The sequence below is a fragment of the Mus caroli genome, chromosome 5 (genome assembly GCF_900094665.2).
Source record: "Mus caroli chromosome 5, CAROLI_EIJ_v1.1, whole genome shotgun sequence".
Classification (NCBI taxonomy): Eukaryota; Metazoa; Chordata; class Mammalia; order Rodentia; family Muridae; genus Mus; species Mus caroli.
In genome coordinates, this window is record NC_034574.1 from 29,752,070 (window position 1) to 29,769,781 (window position 17,712).

At 40.2% G+C, this 17,712-nt stretch overlaps 1 protein-coding gene across 2 annotated transcripts in view; it reads left to right on the plus strand.

Moving 5' to 3' along the window:
- The window catches only part of Htt (huntingtin), a 147,431-nt gene that overhangs the window by 45,955 nt on the left and 83,764 nt on the right, over positions 1 to 17,712 (plus strand). Inside the window, exons 11-23 of one of the 2 annotated variants that reach the window (XM_021163625.2) lie at positions 2,399 to 2,479; positions 3,788 to 4,128; positions 8,404 to 8,530; positions 8,986 to 9,104; positions 9,957 to 10,068; positions 10,256 to 10,393; positions 11,297 to 11,455; positions 11,541 to 11,638; positions 13,107 to 13,246; positions 15,251 to 15,314; positions 15,748 to 15,848; positions 16,205 to 16,351; positions 17,289 to 17,409. In XM_021163625.2, the coding sequence (XP_021019284.1) occupies positions 2,399 to 2,479; positions 3,788 to 4,128; positions 8,404 to 8,530; positions 8,986 to 9,104; positions 9,957 to 10,068; positions 10,256 to 10,393; positions 11,297 to 11,455; positions 11,541 to 11,638; positions 13,107 to 13,246; positions 15,251 to 15,314; positions 15,748 to 15,848; positions 16,205 to 16,351; positions 17,289 to 17,409 (1,748 nt within the window). The remainder of the gene's footprint in view (positions 1 to 2,398; positions 2,480 to 3,787; positions 4,129 to 8,403; positions 8,531 to 8,985; positions 9,105 to 9,956; positions 10,069 to 10,255; positions 10,394 to 11,296; positions 11,456 to 11,540; positions 11,639 to 13,106; positions 13,247 to 15,250; positions 15,315 to 15,747; positions 15,849 to 16,204; positions 16,352 to 17,288; positions 17,410 to 17,712) is intronic. The other variant, XM_029477727.1, reaches the window with a different exon arrangement.

Genomic DNA, 17,712 nt, shown 5'->3' on the forward strand with positions numbered 1-17,712 from the left:
CATTGATGGCCGACTAGGCCATCTTTCGATACATATGCAGCTAGAGACAAGAGCTCCAGGGTTCTGGTTAGTACATCATGTTGTTCCAACAATAGTACACCTCACTTTTGAGTAAGTTCTTCCCAAGAAAAACATTGTAGTTGCCATTGAATTAAGAGAACATTTACTTGAAGAATTTGGGAGCTAGATGTTACCTGGAGGCTGAGACAGAAGTCTTTTGGGCAACTGGGAAGACCTTGCCTCTTAAAGAGAAAGCCAAATGTTTGATCCATTGCTGTAAGAAATACTGATTTTAGAAAGCATTGCCAATGTTTAAAGGAGAGTAGAATTCTAAGAAATATTACTTTCTATTCTTGATCTAGGAGAGATCACTGGGCACTTGGTAAAACCACTTTGATAATTTACTCCACAGTCTCTTTGTCCAGAGATGGGGACAAAGGTGATGTTATTGAGATAAGTTCTCATCTTTACTATTTCCTGAATCTCCTGATGATTTTTTATTTAGACTGGTGATTTTAAAACTTTTTTTGTTATAATGAAGATTCTTTTTTTTCAAGTGTTGTGTTGGCTAGTTTTTGTCAACTTGATACAAGGTAGAGTCATTTCTCGAAGTAGGAACCTTAGTTGAAAAAAATGTCCTCATTAGACAGGTCTGTGGACAAGGCTGTTATGCATTTTCTTGATTGATGATAGAGAAAGGCCTGGCTTAAACTCTGGGCACTGCCACCCTTGGGCTGTTGGTTCTGGGTTCTATAAGAAAGCCAACTGAGCAAGCCAGTAAGCAGCATCCTCCATCCTTCAATTCCTGCCTCCAGGTCCCTTCCCCAGTTCCCCTCAGTTTTTTCCCAAGTTACTTTTGGTCATGGAGTTTTATCACAGCTATAGAAGCCCTAACTAAGACAAGTGTAATCTGCCGGATATAAGATAGATAAAAATAGAGTTGTGGAGCACATAGGCCTCAGCAGAGGTCAGAGGGGGCCAGGGGTCTCTTCTCTGTTGGCATCCCCTCTCCTTTTTCCATCTTCATGGGATCTGCCCTGGGGGAACTTTTCCCAGATCATAATCAGCCACTGACTTGGAGAGTAGAAACTGCTTCATTAAAATTCAAATTCACTGTTCTTGAGTTTTATTTGATTTTTTTTAAACCACATGTTTTGTTAATAAAAGGCTCTGTTTGTATTTATGTCTAGTTGCTGTGTTGAATTTTGCATAGATTTGTGTTCTCTTTGCTAATTAGCTTATGCCTTTAATGTTATATCATGTAATTTCATGGGAAGTATCACAGCTCTTATTACTTGAAGAACAGTAAAATGAGAAGCTAACAGCTAGATGGTATCTGTTTCAGTTTCCTGTGTATGAGGACATACCTGAAATGAACAACTTGAAGGGAAAGGTTTACTTTGGCCACTGTTTCAGAGGTCTTGGCCTCTCACAGCAGGGCAGATTTGCTCGAGCAGCAGCCAGAGGCAGGCTGTTACACCTGTGTTGGTGTGCTTCCTCTTAGTTCTGTATTTCAGCATGAGAACAATGCTACCCATGCCAAGAACCAGTCTTCTCTCTTAGTTAGCCCTCTCTGACAATTCCCTAAGATATCTTCTTTCAATCAAGCTGACAAGTTCAAAGTGTAATTTGATGTCATTTAATGATGTTTATATGTAATGTAACTGTAAAGATATTAAATCTGATTTTTCTTCCTAATATAACTTTAAATATAAACTATAAGGTATATTTTTAAAATTCTACTAGGAAATATTTTGTCTTTTCAGATTTTTAGCTATAGTGTAGACTATAAAAAGATAATAAAATGAAAGTGACTTATTTATATGTTGGAGTTTGACATACAACTTCATATTTGCCATGGATATTCCAATAGAGCATGGATATCCCAAGGCCTGATTGATAGAATTGGACCTTTTCAGTCAAAAGCCACTCATTCATTTATTAACTGATAGTAAATTATTTAACTACAACAGTAGTTAAATAAAAAGTTATTATGTGGTATAGTTCAATAGTAATTACTTCTGCCTCTTAATTGGTTTTACAGTATTCTAAAAGTTACTCTTTTTTCATCCTTTAACATTGTAGTAATATTTAATACATGATGGATAAATTGTATTATGGTAAATTAAATATGCCTGTGATTTTCAATTCAGAATATATGCTTATTTGATTTTTGTTTTTTGAGATAGAGCCACTATATAACTTTGGTTTGGACTAAAACTCACTGTGTAGATGGGGCTGACCTCACACTCATAGAGACTGGCATGCTTTCTATCTCCTGAGTGTTGGGAGTAAACGTGTGCACCATCGTACCTGACTATTTATTCAAGCTAAAAAAACCAAAACCAACATTATTTTTAGCAAAATTAAAAAAGAATATTGCTGTATTATTTACTAGGCAAAGTGCTCTTAGGAGAGGAAGAAGCCTTGGAAGATGACTCGGAGTCCAGGTCAGATGTCAGCAGCTCAGCCTTTGCAGGTACTCGGTGGCAGCCATGAGCTGCCAGTGTCAGCCTCTAGTTACTATCTGCCATCTCGTGCCCCTTTCAGCACCTCAGCCTGCACACAGCATTGCGGGCAGCTTTTATAATTGAGCTGCTTTTATAATGTTCACTCTAAATGTGTTTGGCTATGTGCTTTTCTTGTTTTAGGTTATTCAAAAATTGATTTATTATCCTTGAGCATATCCTTTTGGAAGTGGATGATAGATGGAGTTGTCTCCTGAATTAAATGGTCTATGATCAGGACAGTGGGTTGAAGAACTGTCTGGGTAATTTAACTTGAAAGGATATAGTTTTGCTCACAAGTGGTTACATAAGATTCTTTGTGTTCTCTATAAAACACAGGTATTATTTTAAGACACTGATAAATAGATAAAATGCGAAAGCTTTAGTTATGTTTGCTGTTAGGTAAATAAAAATAAGACAAAGATCCTCGGGGAGGAAAACCTGAATAATGTCAATGGATTTTTCCTGCTTACAAGATAAACAAGTCACAGGACAGAAATTTGGGCTGCCTAGACTAGTGTAAAACTCAAGTGCCTGTGACCCAGTTGCCTTCATCACAAGCCACTGCTCACACCTTGTTCGTGATTTTGTTTTTATATTTAATGTTTTGTTTTATAAAACAAACCATCCTGTCAGCATTCTGAAAACTCGCTTTTATTGGTACAATCTCAGTGTTCCCAACCATCAGAACCTTTCATTCCCTGCAATATAAATCAACCCCCCCCTTTTTTTTTTGCAAGTTCTTCCAAACGTTTAAGGATGAATAAATGTTACATACTGGATTTTACTATTATAGAATGGCACTGAAGTGACTTTGATCTCACATAGTGTTTGTAAGAGGGAATTTCAAAATTAAACTAGGAAAAGATGGAGTGTATTTATCATAGAGGAGGTTAGGATTGGAGTGGAGATGAACAACAGGACTTGGAAGAAAGCAAGCCGATCCTAAAGGGTGCTGCGCTCACTAGTGTTCTGTTGTTGCCTATGTAGAGATCCTGGAAGTCTGCTTGTCCCTGCCCCAGCTGCTTCTCAGCAACACACATTCTATGTGTGGCTTTAGAGATGCAGTAAGAACTTCAGCTTGAAAATATTCACAGCCATGAAGAATTTGCTTGTTCACCCAGCCGAACTGTGCTCCTTGACTTTTTCTTCACTATGCTCCAAGCTGTTTAATAGTTAGAACATTCAATACAGTGAACTTTTTGTCATTTTGCACAGTTGGATTCCTTAGCTACAGTTTCCTCTGGCCGTTTGACAACTGAGTTTCTCTGTGTCTCTAGCCTCTGTGAAGAGTGAGATTGGTGGAGAGCTCGCTGCTTCTTCAGGTGTTTCCACTCCTGGTTCTGTTGGTCACGACATCATCACTGAGCAGCCTAGATCCCAGCACACACTTCAAGCAGACTCTGTGGATTTGTCCGGCTGTGACCTGACCAGTGCTGCTACTGATGGGGATGAGGAGGACATCTTGAGCCACAGCTCCAGCCAGTTCAGTGCTGTCCCATCTGACCCTGCCATGGACCTGAATGATGGGACCCAGGCCTCCTCACCCATCAGTGACAGTTCTCAGACCACCACTGAAGGGCCTGATTCAGCTGTGACTCCTTCGGACAGTTCTGAAATTGTGAGTGGGCAGAGGGTGCCCTGGTTCTTTTGTCTTCTGAGCGTATTCTTGGATGCCCACACTTGGACCCTCCTGCTCATTTTTCTGTGTTACTACACATAATAGTAAGAGGCCCCCCAGCTCAGATGGTTAACAGAGAACTTGGCCTTGTTGGATGTCTTCACTGTAGAAATTGCCTAGTATCGTTTGTATTGAGCCATGGAGATTAAAGTGAGGTTACTTACATGCACCTTGTACACATGATATATTTTTAATACCTGATTAGGCCTGTTTAAATAACTACTTTGAATTTTTCAAGGAGCTTGTTATTGAAAGTATCTGTGGTCTTAATGTGGGTGGTGATATTAGTACTCTGTATTATTTTTAGCACTTTTTGACCTCTCAATGTACTTATACCACATTCCATTTTAAAGTAGTCTGTGCATATTTCTATCCCTATGATGTCTGAGTTCATAGACAGGAATCACCTCAAAGATTATATAATCAGAAAGTTTGGTGCAAGTGTGTGCTGACTTGTGGGGTATTTTTGTTTTTGTTTGTTTTGTTTTTTTAAACTTGCTTGTCACTTTGTTTTTTGTTTTGTATTTCTGAAACAGGACCCTAGCCCAGGCTGACCTTAAATTTGAGATCTGCCTGCTTAAGCTTTGGACTCTTGTGAATATGGGCATGAACCACACTTGGCCTGCATTCTAAATAGTCATTTTCTTTTCCTCTTCCTCTTTCTCTTCTTAGTGTATTAAATAGCAATAAAATTATCTCATAGATCATTCCTACAGTTAAGTGGTATATTCATCACCACCATACACCTCCATTGAGTCTTCATCTTCTGAGACCTGACCTTCTGTAAAGGCTTGTGCCCTCCTTTGGAAACCAGTGGTCTGTTTTTTATAGTACAAGTTTAATGACTGTAGGTCCTTCATGCAGTATGTTTATCATGAAGGATTATCCTTCTATGACTGGCTTACTTAACATAATGCCTCCATGTAGCATGTGTGAGAATTTTCATTTTTTAAGGGACAATTAATATTCCATTGCATGGATAGAACTACATTTTGTTTATTCTCTCATCTATTAGTAAACATGTGGGTTACTCTCACATCTTGACAATTATGGATAATGTCACAATTATGAATAATAGGCCTACTAAATATCTCAAAGACTCTGTTTTCAATTCTTTTGGCTATACACCTAAAAGTAGAATAGTTTCTACATCCAGCTTTAAGTAATGTAATTAAATGCTTAGCTACTATAGAATATGCATATATCTTGATATATATGTACTATAGAATATAATAGTCTATATAGCATATATATATATTACATAATATATAAACTATATATATTCTATGTAGAGCCTATACATAGGTCTTTTTGAGACAGGGTTTCTTTGTATAATAGCCCTGAGTGTCCTCTACCTGCTTTGTAGACCAGGCTGGTTGAACTCAAAGAGATCCACCTGCATCTCCCTCCCAAGTACTGGGATTAAAGGTGTGAGCTATCACACTCAGCCTAGAATATATTTTATTAAGAATATGGTAGGATATTTGGGCTTGCTTCTAAATTTTATATTTTATGAGATACTGGAATGGATGCAAAACACTGAATTCAAGTCAGAAGTAAATATGTATTGTGTCCACAGGAGCTGGCTCCAGTAAGTTGCTTCCGCACAAGCATGAGTTTGGATCCACAATATTATGTCAAAAGCTGGTCTTTGTGACCACACACTTTTGTAATCCCAGCTCTGGGAAGGTAGAAACAGGGGTTTGCTGGCTAGCTAGTCTATCCCAAATGGGTGAGCTCCAGGTTCACTGAGAGACCTTGACTCAAAAATACCATAAAGAACAACTGAGGAAAATACCTGACATTGACCTCTTGCCTCCACACCCATGCTTATAAATATGCATATACCCACTGTTTGCTTGTGTTACCACTCCACCTCAACCCACCCCCCAACCTCCATACTTGGATTTTATTGTGAAAAGACACCATGACAAGGCAACTCTGTTTGTTTGTTGTTTTGTTTTGTTTTTGTTTTTCAAGACAAAAAAGGTTTCTCTGTATAGCCCTGGCTGTCCTGGAACTCACTTTGTAGACCAGGCTGGCCTCGAACTCAGAAATCCGCCTGGCTCTGCCTCCCGAGTGCTGGGATTAAATGCGTGAGCCACCATGCCCGGCTACAACAAAGGCAACTCCTTAAGAAGGAAACATAGGGCTGGAGAGATGGCTCAGTGGTTAAGAGCACTGATTGCTCTTCCAGAGGTCCTGAGTTCAAATCCCAGCAACCACATGGTTGTTCACAACTGTCTGTAATGAGATCTGACGCCCTCTTCTTGGTGTCTGAAGACAGCTACAGTGTTCTTAAAAAAAAAGAAAAGAAACATAATTGGGGCTGGCTTACAGTTTCAGAGGTTCAGTCTATTATCATCATGGCGGGAAGCAAGGCAGCATGCAGAGCAAGTGGTGTCTCTTAAGTTCTGGGCTACCCAGATCTACAATTGAGTTCCAGGACACCCATTGGTACACAGATAAACCCTGTCTCAAACCAAACCAAACCAACCAAACAAAAGAGGTTGTTAGGTCACATACAGGTTAAAGATGTCCTAAGAGGTTTTGACTATAGGCTGCAGTTTTATCCTTGAGTTCTCACTGGGTTTACCTTGCTGTTCTTTCCAGCAACTTTTTACCACAGAATCTGTCTGGGCATAGGAAGTATTGATAAATTTAATGCAGATAACCTATTGTTAGATTCTTATCTGGAAGCCTTGTCTTTTTTTCTAACTTATTTTTTTTTTAACGTTTTTTTTTTTTTGATTTATTTATTTATTATATGTAAGTACACTGTAGCTGTCTTCAGACACTCCAGAAGAGGGCGCCAGATCTTGTTATGGATGGTTGTGAGCCACCATGTGGTTGCTGGGATTTGAACTCTGGACCTTTGGAAGAGCAGTCGGGTGCTCTTACCCACTGAGCCATCTCACCAGCCCCTTTTTCTAACTTATTGTACAGTTTGTTCAGGAAGACAAGGTTTTAAAAATATTAACTCATTGAGAATTGCATGCTTGTATTTTGAGGTTTACCCCTCATCTTTCTGCCTAGCTACTCCCATATCTACTTTCCACCTCTCTTTCCAACCTTATGTCTTTTTTTTTTCAATTTTTTATTAGATATTTTCTTCATTTACATTTCAAATGCTATCCCGAAAGTCCCCTATACACATTCCCCTGCCCTGCTCCCCTACCCACCCACTCCTACTTCTTGGCCCTGGTGTTCTCCTGAACTGGGGCATATAAAGTTTGCGATACCAAGGAGCCTCTCTTCCCAGTGATGGCCAACTAGGCCATCTTCTGCTACATATGCAGCTAGAGACACAAGCTCTGGGGGTACTGGGTAGTTCATATTGTTGTTCCACCTATAGGGTTGCAGACCCCTTCAGCTCCTTGGGTACTCTCTCTAGCTTCTCCATTGGGGGCCCTGTGTTCCATCTTATAGATGACTGTGAGCATCCACTTCTGTATTTTCCAGGTACTGGCATAGCCTCACAAGGTCCTTTCAGCAAAATCTTGCTGGCATATGCAATAGTGTCAGAATTTGGTGGCTGATAATGGAATGGATCCTTGGGTGGGGTAGTCTCTGGATGGTCCATCCTTTAGTCTTAGCTTCAAACTTTGTCTCTGTACTTTTGTAATATCAAAAATGTTTACAAACAGAAATTTCTTTAGGTTTTCTAGAGCTATAAAAGCTTGGTATGACCTTTTCCTGGGGGAGACAAACAAATATCTGATTACCACAGATAGGATAGCAGTGACAGACCAAAGTAATGATTCCACCTAAGTCTAGTTTGACAAGCCAGTTAGTTTATTTGACACTACTTAAAAGAACACAAGCCACAGGCTACCCACCAGGGCATGTGGAACTTATAAACATCTATACCATTGAAGAGTATGTTTATCCCAGCGATCATTAACCACTTATATATCCTTAGGAAGGAGCAGGGTTCCACAAGCCTATCCCCAGAATGTTACTTCCTATCTTGTGCAGGCCTTGCCCAGGTAACATTCCACAGCAAAGCTTTTCTTAGCATAGCAGTGAAGAGCTCTTGCTTGTTGCTTTTACACATGCATTTAACTGCGGCCATTGAGTAGGTAATTGCCCTTTGCAGTCCTGTATGAGTTACTGATGCAGCATGGTCTTTGCATTCTGCGTGCTCAGCTCTGTTGTTGGCTTTTCCTTCATGTTGAAGGGCTTTCCCCTGACAGTCCCTCTTCATCTGTACAGGTGTTAGATGGTGCCGATAGCCAGTATTTAGGCATGCAGATAGGACAGCCACAGGAGGAAGATGAGGAGGAAGCTGCAGGTGTTCTTTCTGGTGAAGTCTCAGATGTTTTCAGAAACTCTTCTCTGGGTAAGCTCTTATATGATGGAAATGTTTTCAGCCTTAGATCTTTATCTTTTTGTTTGTTTGTTTGTTTGTTTGTTTGTTTTAGTTTGTCCAGACGGAGTTTCTCTTCGCAGCATTAGCTGTCCTGGAACTTACTCTATAAACCAAGCTGGTCTCAAACTTGGAAGATCTTTATGCCTCTGCCATCCAAATGCTGGGATTAAAGGCATGAACCACCACTAGCCAGCAAGACTTTTATCTTTATTGCAAAAAGAAACCTTTTGGTATCATTTTTTAAATTGAAAATGGCATTAATTTTCATTTCAATTCAAATTGAATTGAATTTCAATTCAAAATGAAAATGGCAATTTAGGTATAATCAGACTTTGATTTCAATTGGTACTTGTATATTATCTCTGTGTAAATATATACATATTTTAATTGGACTTGTCACTTATTTATGATTTCTATTTTTAAAGCCCTTCAACAGGCACACTTGTTGGAAAGAATGGGCCATAGCAGGCAGCCTTCCGACAGCAGTATAGATAAGTATGTAACAAGAGATGAGGTTGCTGAAGCCAGTGATCCAGAAAGCAAGGTGAGCTTCATAGGAAGGAACAACTTGTGTGTGAGGGGTTGGAATTGCCCTGGCTTTTACCAATTCCATTGTTCCTAGCCCAGCTCTGGCTTATTTCTTTCCCCTAGAAACACTGGACACTCCCAGGCCTTGTCCTTTTTGCCTCTCCAGGGATACCCAAACTCTTAACAGTTGCATTAGTTCTGCCTCCAGAGACTCCTCCCTACACAGATGCACCCTGTGCTGAGCTCCACCCTGCCTCATTTGAGGCTTGTGCAGAGCTTTGCAGCAGTTCTTGTTTTTGCTCACTCAACTGATTAAAACATCTCTCTCTTTCTCTGTTTGCTTTACAAGCATATTACATGTAAATTTACAGTTAACTTAAATTCCTTAAGGTCAGGAATACGATTTGTCATTTAATTGTATCTTCAAAATTACTTCCTTTGAGAGCACTCTAGTTTCTTTTATATCCTTCCGACCTTTGTGTTTCTCTGGCTTATTCCTTTGCCTAGTATCTTTTTGTTTGTGTGTGGTTTTTTTGGTTTTTTTTTTTTTTGTTTTTTCAGACGGGGTCTCACTATATAGACCTGGCTGGACTAGAACTCATAGTTTTCAGTAGACAGTTGTGACTTGCCAATGTGAACAGCCTTACCTGAATGCTATGTTTTAGCACCTTCCTGTCTAGTGAACCTTCTCCATACTAAGCTTGTCTCTTGCTGCATCCTATGGCCCTGTGTTTTAGGGTTCCAGTTATGTTCTGTTTGAGATCAACTATGGGGGTGGCCAAGCATAGGCATCTCTGTCTCTAGCACCCTGATGTGGATTACTTTCATGACTGAACTGGTGAATCAAATGTTTACTTCTCTGTTCTAGCCTTGCCGAATCAAAGGTGACATAGGACAGCCTAATGATGATGATTCTGCTCCTCTGGTACATTGTGTCCGTCTTTTATCTGCTTCCTTTTTGTTAACTGGAGAAAAGAAAGGTAAGCACAGCAGAGTAGGTACAGAGTTGAGGGGACACTTACAGGTTCAGAAGTCAGTTTGTTGGTCTGTTGGTATCTGGTTATTGGGGTCGTTTACTTTCCATTTCTGCTGACAGAGGGAGGGAATGAGAGGGGTGAGTTTTGTTCCTTGGAAAAGGCTAACGGGGCCTGGGTGGTTCCTTTGCAGCACTGGTTCCAGACAGAGACGTGAGAGTCAGTGTGAAGGCCCTGGCCCTCAGCTGCATTGGTGCGGCTGTGGCCCTTCATCCAGAGTCGTTCTTCAGCAGACTGTACAAAGTACCTCTTAATACCACGGAAAGTACTGGTATGTTACAATTCACTTTTTTCACCAGCTAATTTGTACTTAAGCTATCTCACAGTCTTGCCTTCTTTTGTCTTAGAGTAGTGAGTGTTTCTAGGTAGCTTATATGTTTCAGCTGTGTTAGAACTCTCCAGGTGTGCATGTGGTCATGTTCTTAGTCTCATGACTCCCCTTATGTGTATTACATACAAATGACCACATAAGTCATAAAGTAGAAATCCGGAAATGTGAAAGTTATTTATACACATACTTATTTCTTCTTAAATCATAAGCTGCATTGTTAAATTGCTCTGGGCCACATCCATATTCAGGCTAAGCCTGGTCAGGACAGCACCACACTGGGTCTGCTTTTGGACACAGTTGTTCTGGAGTAGAAAGTATCTACCACCTTCTTTCTTTCTTTGAGTGATAAGGCAAATCTGTGTTACTGAGTTTAAAGATAACAAATATATACTAGATTGATTGTTTCTGATCTTAATTTTCAAAAGAAATCTCGGAAGTTTGATTTTATTTTTTTTATTTTTGGTTTTTTGAGACAGGGTTTCTCTGTATAGCCCTGGCTGTCCTGGAATTCACTTTGTAGACCAGGCTGGCCTCGAACTCAGAAATCTGCCTGCCTCTGTCTCCCCAGTGTGCCACCATGCCCGGCTTTTTTTTTTTTTGGNGGAAGTTTGATTTTAATCTGACAACCTGGAATCACAATTTAGAAATCCTGACATATTGAGATAATTTCAATGTGAGAACTCTAGAAACTAAATCCCAAACATCTTTTACTACTTAGGAAATTACAGTCAGGCCCTTTGCAAAATGTTCCCTTTGCCTCCTTTCCTGAGAAGGAAGCTTGCTTCATTTGTAGTATAAATTTGATGATGGAAGAAGGTACAGCTGGGCCATTTATGTCCACAGAGGAACAGTATGTTTCTGACATCTTGAACTACATCGATCATGGAGACCCACAGGTCCGAGGAGCTACTGCCATTCTCTGTGGGACCCTTGTCTACTCCATCCTCAGTAGGTCCCGTCTCCGTGTTGGTGACTGGCTGGGCAACATCAGAACCCTGACAGGTAAGTTTGCTCTGGTGTCTTTTCTGGATACTCTGTCCATGTTCATGTTTCTATAGAGATATTTCTTGCTTATTTTTCTGGTTAGGAAATACATTTTCTCTGGTGGACTGCATTCCTTTACTGCAGAAAACGTTGAAGGATGAATCTTCTGTTACTTGCAAGTTGGCTTGTACAGCTGTGAGGGTGAGTACAATGTTTTACATAAACTGTTCCTTGCCTTAGTGAGCTTACCATTGATAGTGTTAAGTTTGGAGCTTAATAGGTCACATTTCTGTAAGTTGTAAACAGTTCTTTTCCGCAATTTACCACTCAGCCTTTGAAAAAACATTGCCATCATATTAAAATTTATTAAAACTTTTAATTCTTGGACTCCTTATTTGAAACGTTCTTTTCTCTAAAGATAGTGTTTAGAAATATACCTTTGCTATTTTGAAATATAAAGTTTGTTGAATAATTACAATTACTGTTTTTTAAGATACTAGAATGTTGAGCTGCAATGAAATTATGGGTGTTATTTAACTGGGCTTTTACTAAAAGAGCCTTGATTCCTCAAGTGACAGTAAGGTGAAACATTTCCTATTAGCTACATCCTAAGTCACAATTGGGCATTCAGTAGCAGAAAATTTAACTAGAGAAAATTAAAACAAAACAGTGATTAAGTCTCAGGAAGGGACTATCATTCTTTTTAGAAATGTAATGGCCTCAAAGTAGTGTTTTTCTAGATCTAATTTTTTTTTTAAAAGATTTTATTTTTTTAATGGTGTGTGTGTGTGTGTGTGTGTGAGAGAGAGAGAGAGAGAGAGAGAGAGACAGAGACAGAGACAGAGAGACAGAGACAGAGAGACAGAGACAGAGACAGAGAGACAGAGAGAGTATGTCAGAGTGTGAGTTTCTGTCTGTGAGGGTAATAGCAACAGATGCCAGAAGAGGGCACTGGATCCCCTGAAACTGGAATTCTAGGTGGCCACCTGATGTGGATGCTGGGAACCAAACTCAGCCCCTTCAGAAGAGCAGTTAAGTAGGCACTTTTAACCAGTGCGCCGTCTTTCCAGCCCCCCGCACCATTGGGCTTTTGTTTTTTGCTTTTTTAAGTTAAGTTTTAGTTAGTTGTGTCTTTTGAGCAATGGAGGCATGCTGATAGCACAGGTGCTATGCTGATAGATATAAGTGTGTTATCCTTGTATAGGATAGCTACAGGATAATTAATGCCTTTAATCTCTGAGGCTGAAGGTGCTATAGCAATATAAGATCCACGTTGGTTCCTTCCTTGTCCATCAAGAAAGTTGAGTCACATCTAAGATACTCTTTGATATGGGTCTCTTCTCCTTATGCTGGGCCTGAGACTTCTTTTCACATGTGGCAGGACTATGTTGTGTCATCTTCCTCTAATCCAGTGGTTAGTGTTCCTGAGATTGAGGCTCAAGAGTCAAGGCAAGTAATCAGAGGCAGAAAGAAACAAAATATAACGGGCACATCTACTTTTAAACTCAAGCATAATAAGATAAAGATGTATCTTGAGTACTTCTGGGAACCTGTATTGCTTCTTGTTGCTGCTTAAAGATAGACTAGCACAAACAGGTGCATGCATAAGAGTGCTGTTCAAAGAAGCGGTGTCTGACCTGATGCCTTCTGCGGTGGGATGGGCTTTCAGCACTGTGTCCTGAGTCTTTGCAGCAGCAGCTACAGTGACTTGGGATTACAACTGCTTATTGATATGCTGCCTCTGAAGAACAGCTCCTACTGGCTGGTGAGGACCGAACTGCTGGAAACTCTGGCAGAGATTGACTTCAGGTAAGAGAGCCAAGTTACAATTCAGAAGTTCAAATTAAAAATTGAAAGTGCTGAGGTATCTGCAGTTGGCATGGCTGTCGTGTGTACTGCCTGTTCAGCTCATCTGCAGTTTAGTTAGAGAACATGTGATAGACACAGTACTTTTTATTGAACTCTGAACTTGGAGATTTTGCTATTTTAAATGAGATAAGTTTTTCTGGTTGTCCTGTTTTTCTAGATGGTAGGAGTAAAAAAAAAAAAAAATCAGTATATTATTTTTAATTTTGTCTAAATCTGTCTGTCTGTATTAGGCATATGGGTTTGTGCACATGAATGCAAGTGCCTGAGAAGACCAGAGGCGTCATAGCCCCTGGGGCAGAGTAAAATGGTTTAAGCCTCTTAACATGTCTGCCGAGACTACACTCCAGGTCCCTGGAAGACCTGAATGCATTTTTAAATGCTGAGCTAGCTTTCTAGCCCTACTGAGTTGTTTGTTTGTTTTGAGAAACTCTGCTTGGTTTTTTGTTGTTGTTGTTTTTAATGTACCTTTATTCTGATTTAAGGGAGATAGCTGAATAGTATTTTGTTACAGTTTAAAAAAATAACTTGAGGACTGTGGAGATGGGTGGTGACCTCACAAGCAGAGCTTGAGTTTGATAGCAGCACCTACATGAAAGCAGATACGGTGGTAACCATAGTGCTGGAGAAGTGGAGGCAGCTGGCTCCATGGGCCTTCCTGGTCAGCCACTTTGCCTAGCATAGTAGGGAGAGTCCCTGTCTCAAAGAAAAAAGTGGCTTTTCGCCAGCATGGTGCTGAAAGTGAAGTAGAGAACTCTTGCCCCTCCCAAAACTGAAGTCAAAGTGAAGACAGGGAAAGTCTAGAAGGCAGTGTGGAAGGTGCCCTAACATCAGCCACCTTCCCCTTGGGCAGTCCACATACCCTCACCAGAACACTCCTAGGAGAAATGAAGCTTGACAGTGCCACCATAATCTAGTCTGTTCCCTAACCAGTCAGTCATGAAGAAGCTAGAAGACAAGTAAGTATGTTGATTGTGGTTGCCAAGACCAACAAGCACAGGATCAAGCAGGCTATAAGCAGCTCTGGGACACTGATGTGGTCTGATGGAGAGAAGACAGCATGGTTGACTACTTCCTGATTATAATGCTTTGGATGCTGCAAGTAAAATTGAGATTATCTAAACTGAGCCCAGCTGAAAAATTCTAAATACACATTTTTTTTTAACCATTAAATGCCCCCCACCCAAAAACAAAAACAAAAACAAAAAAATTCCAAAATTTAACATATTGTATCTTTCATTTCCTTAGAGTAAGTTTTAGTTAGCAGTTCTTTTAACAGTCCCTTTTAGAAGGGAAATGTTCCCTTTTTTATTCACATTTTTTGGTGTGTGGCTTTTTGTTCTTTGCTTGTTTGCTTGGTTTTTGTTTTTGTTTTGTTTTTCCTCTATGTTTGTGTTTGTATCATATGCATGTAGTGCCCATGGAATCCAGCAAAAGGAAGTTGCAAGCCTTGGAACTGGAGTTATAGACAGTTGTAAGCTATCTGTAGCTTCTGGGAATTGAACCCTGCTCCTCTGGAAGAGCAGCCTGTGCTCTTAACCATGGAGCCATCTCTCCAGCCTGTTTGATTGATTGTTAAAGCCACTGTAGACCTTGTGGGTTATTGTGTCTCATCTTCAGACGATCTCTGAAAGAAGGATTATTCTGTTGTTGCAATTAGGACTGTGGAACGGGGCACACAGCTGGTCACTTGGGTGGGAGTTTCAGTGTGCTGTCCTCTCTGTATTTAAGCTCATTCATGGAACACTTACTCTTGAAGTAGTGGGTTTGTATTTTGATGAAAAACAGTTTATCCAGTGCTTACTTGTTTAGTCAAGAATTTGTAGAAGACAAATTGTCTCAGCTGCCTCTGAGAGACTGTTTTCTTGTTGAGCTGTCTGAGAGCTACAGGCCAGCACTGTGTCTGCTAAGTGAATGACATCTCTGTTGAATGTGCTCTTTTGTTAGGCTCGTGAGTTTTTTGGAGGCAAAAGCAGAAAGTTTACACCGAGGGGCTCATCATTATACAGGGGTAAGCAGTTCATTTTGTGAGACTGTGGGTCCCTATCTTCTGGAAACTTTCTGAGCAGGGTCACCCTGGCGGTATGAATCCTGCTGAATGCCTGTGTTGTGCTATATCTTCAACACTTTATGTCATGAAACTTGTCAGTATGTGGCATGGATTTGAAATAAGTCACCCTGAGTTCTTCCTGACTAGCTTTCCAAAGTGCCTTCCTTAACTAACTAGATACAGCAGCCCATGCCTCTAATTCCAGCACTTGGGAGACAGAGGCAGGCAGATCTTGGTGAGTTCAGCACTAGCCAACCTTATCTAACTAGTGAGTTTCAGACCAGACAAAGCCACATAATGAGACTGTATTTCAAAAAATCCAAATTCCCCCAATAAAAAAACAACAAAAACAACATTATAGAAATTAAAATATTTTTATTTTCTGTCTCTAAAGTTTCTAAAACTACAAGAACGAGTACTCAATAATGTGGTCATTTATTTGCTTGGAGATGAAGACCCCAGGGTTCGACATGTTGCTGCAACATCATTAACAAGGTGTTTTATCAGTATTTATTTCTTTACTCTTTGGTTGAAATATATAGTAAGAGAATGGGAGAGGCAAAAGGAATCCCATTTAATTATTTTAAAAACTTACTAAAGTGAGAATTTGAAAAAACAAATCACTAGCCTTTTATTATAAAACTAATGTGCTTTCATTGTCAAATTTGTAGTTTAGAGATCAGCACTAAGAATGAAAGAGAGTTCTACTTCTTTCTACCTCTTGGATGTAATTGCTGTGCACAGCTCTGATGGCTGTCATGGGCATAGGTTGGGTTAGCATCTGGGGAATGGTGTAGTGACGGGTGAATTTCACGTACCTCATGAGTAGATCAGTTTTCCTTTCATGGCAGGCTTGTCCCAAAGCTGTTTTACAAGTGTGACCAAGGGCAAGCTGACCCAGTTGTGGCTGTAGCAAGGGATCAGAGCAGTGTCTACCTGAAGCTTCTCATGCATGAGACCCAGCCACCATCGCACTTTTCTGTCAGCACCATCACCAGGTACGCTGCCCACAGCACCTTGCTTGGTTTGCCACAGCCCCCTGTGGTTTAAGTCCCTTCTCAGTCACATAACGGTGATGTCCTCAGTCTTGCAATGAGTTCTTTAAGGTCTTCATCTGATAATTGTATTTTTGCTTGTGAATGTCACATGCCATCTGAAAACCAGTCCATGGAAAAGTTTCACTCTTTTAGTGAATTTAGCTAATGAGTGGGTGGGCTGATGCCAAGGGTCAGACGGCTGTGTGTAGTCTTGATTCTCAGGCCTATATTGCTAGCACATGGGCAGGGTCCGTTGGCCACATAACCTCTTCTACCTGGCCAGTAGAGTGGCAGAGCAAAAAGATTGCAGTGAATGTACTGGTTTTGTTGGAAATCTAGTTTGTAAGGAAGATTGCAGTAAGAGTAGTAAAACATGCCCTTGAGACCTTGTCTTTTAAATTCTTAAGACTGGATATACAGGATACCTTTCTTTTTTTGATGATTTGAAACAACAAAAACACAACTCAACCAAAAGACTTCCAAGCTCACATGGTAATTGGATTTTTTTTTTCCTGAATTGGAAACTGAACTCATCAAATTTTAAAGTCATTACTCCTAAATGACTCTTATCTTTTCTCATGGAAAAAACAACTTAAAAAAAAAAAATCAACCAGCAGCACATGGTAATGAATGTGTAGGGGCATCTAGTGAAGGAGAAGTCAGGCCTTTTTTTTTTTTTTTTAAATGATGAAAAACTTATTCCAGTCTTTTTGGAAAGACCTTTTGCATGCTAAGCAAGCGCTCTGCTGCTGAGCCAGACCCAGCCTCATTCCCAGTCTCTGGTTTACTCTAAAGTCAATGCTGCTTTCCTTTCTTCTGGACCTTAATCATACATGTTTAAATGTCATTTGATCATGAAAAATACATGCTTTTAGAGCCTCTGCATTTTTCTTACTAGAATCTATAGAGGCTATAGCTTACTGCCAAGTATAACAGATGTCACCATGGAAAACAATCTCTCAAGAGTTGTTGCTGCAGTTTCTCATGAACTCATTACGTCAACAACACGGGCACTCACAGTAAGTTTCCTCGCTTGGGCTTAAGATAATTGCCTTGCACGTCTTTTACAATGGGAAGGACCTGTGTGAGGCCTCTCTCTCTTGAGGTGCTTTATAAAAAAGTGTAGTTCTTTCAACAGACTCCAAAGTAGCACATACTCATTGTAATATTATCCAATCTAAATTGTAAATTTATCCAACCAGGAAAGTCATCAAATGAAAGTCTAGGGCTGGTGAGATGGCTCAGTGGGTAAGAGCACCCGACTGCTCTTCCAAAGGTCTGGAGTTCAAATCCCAGCAACCACATGGTGGCTCACAACCATC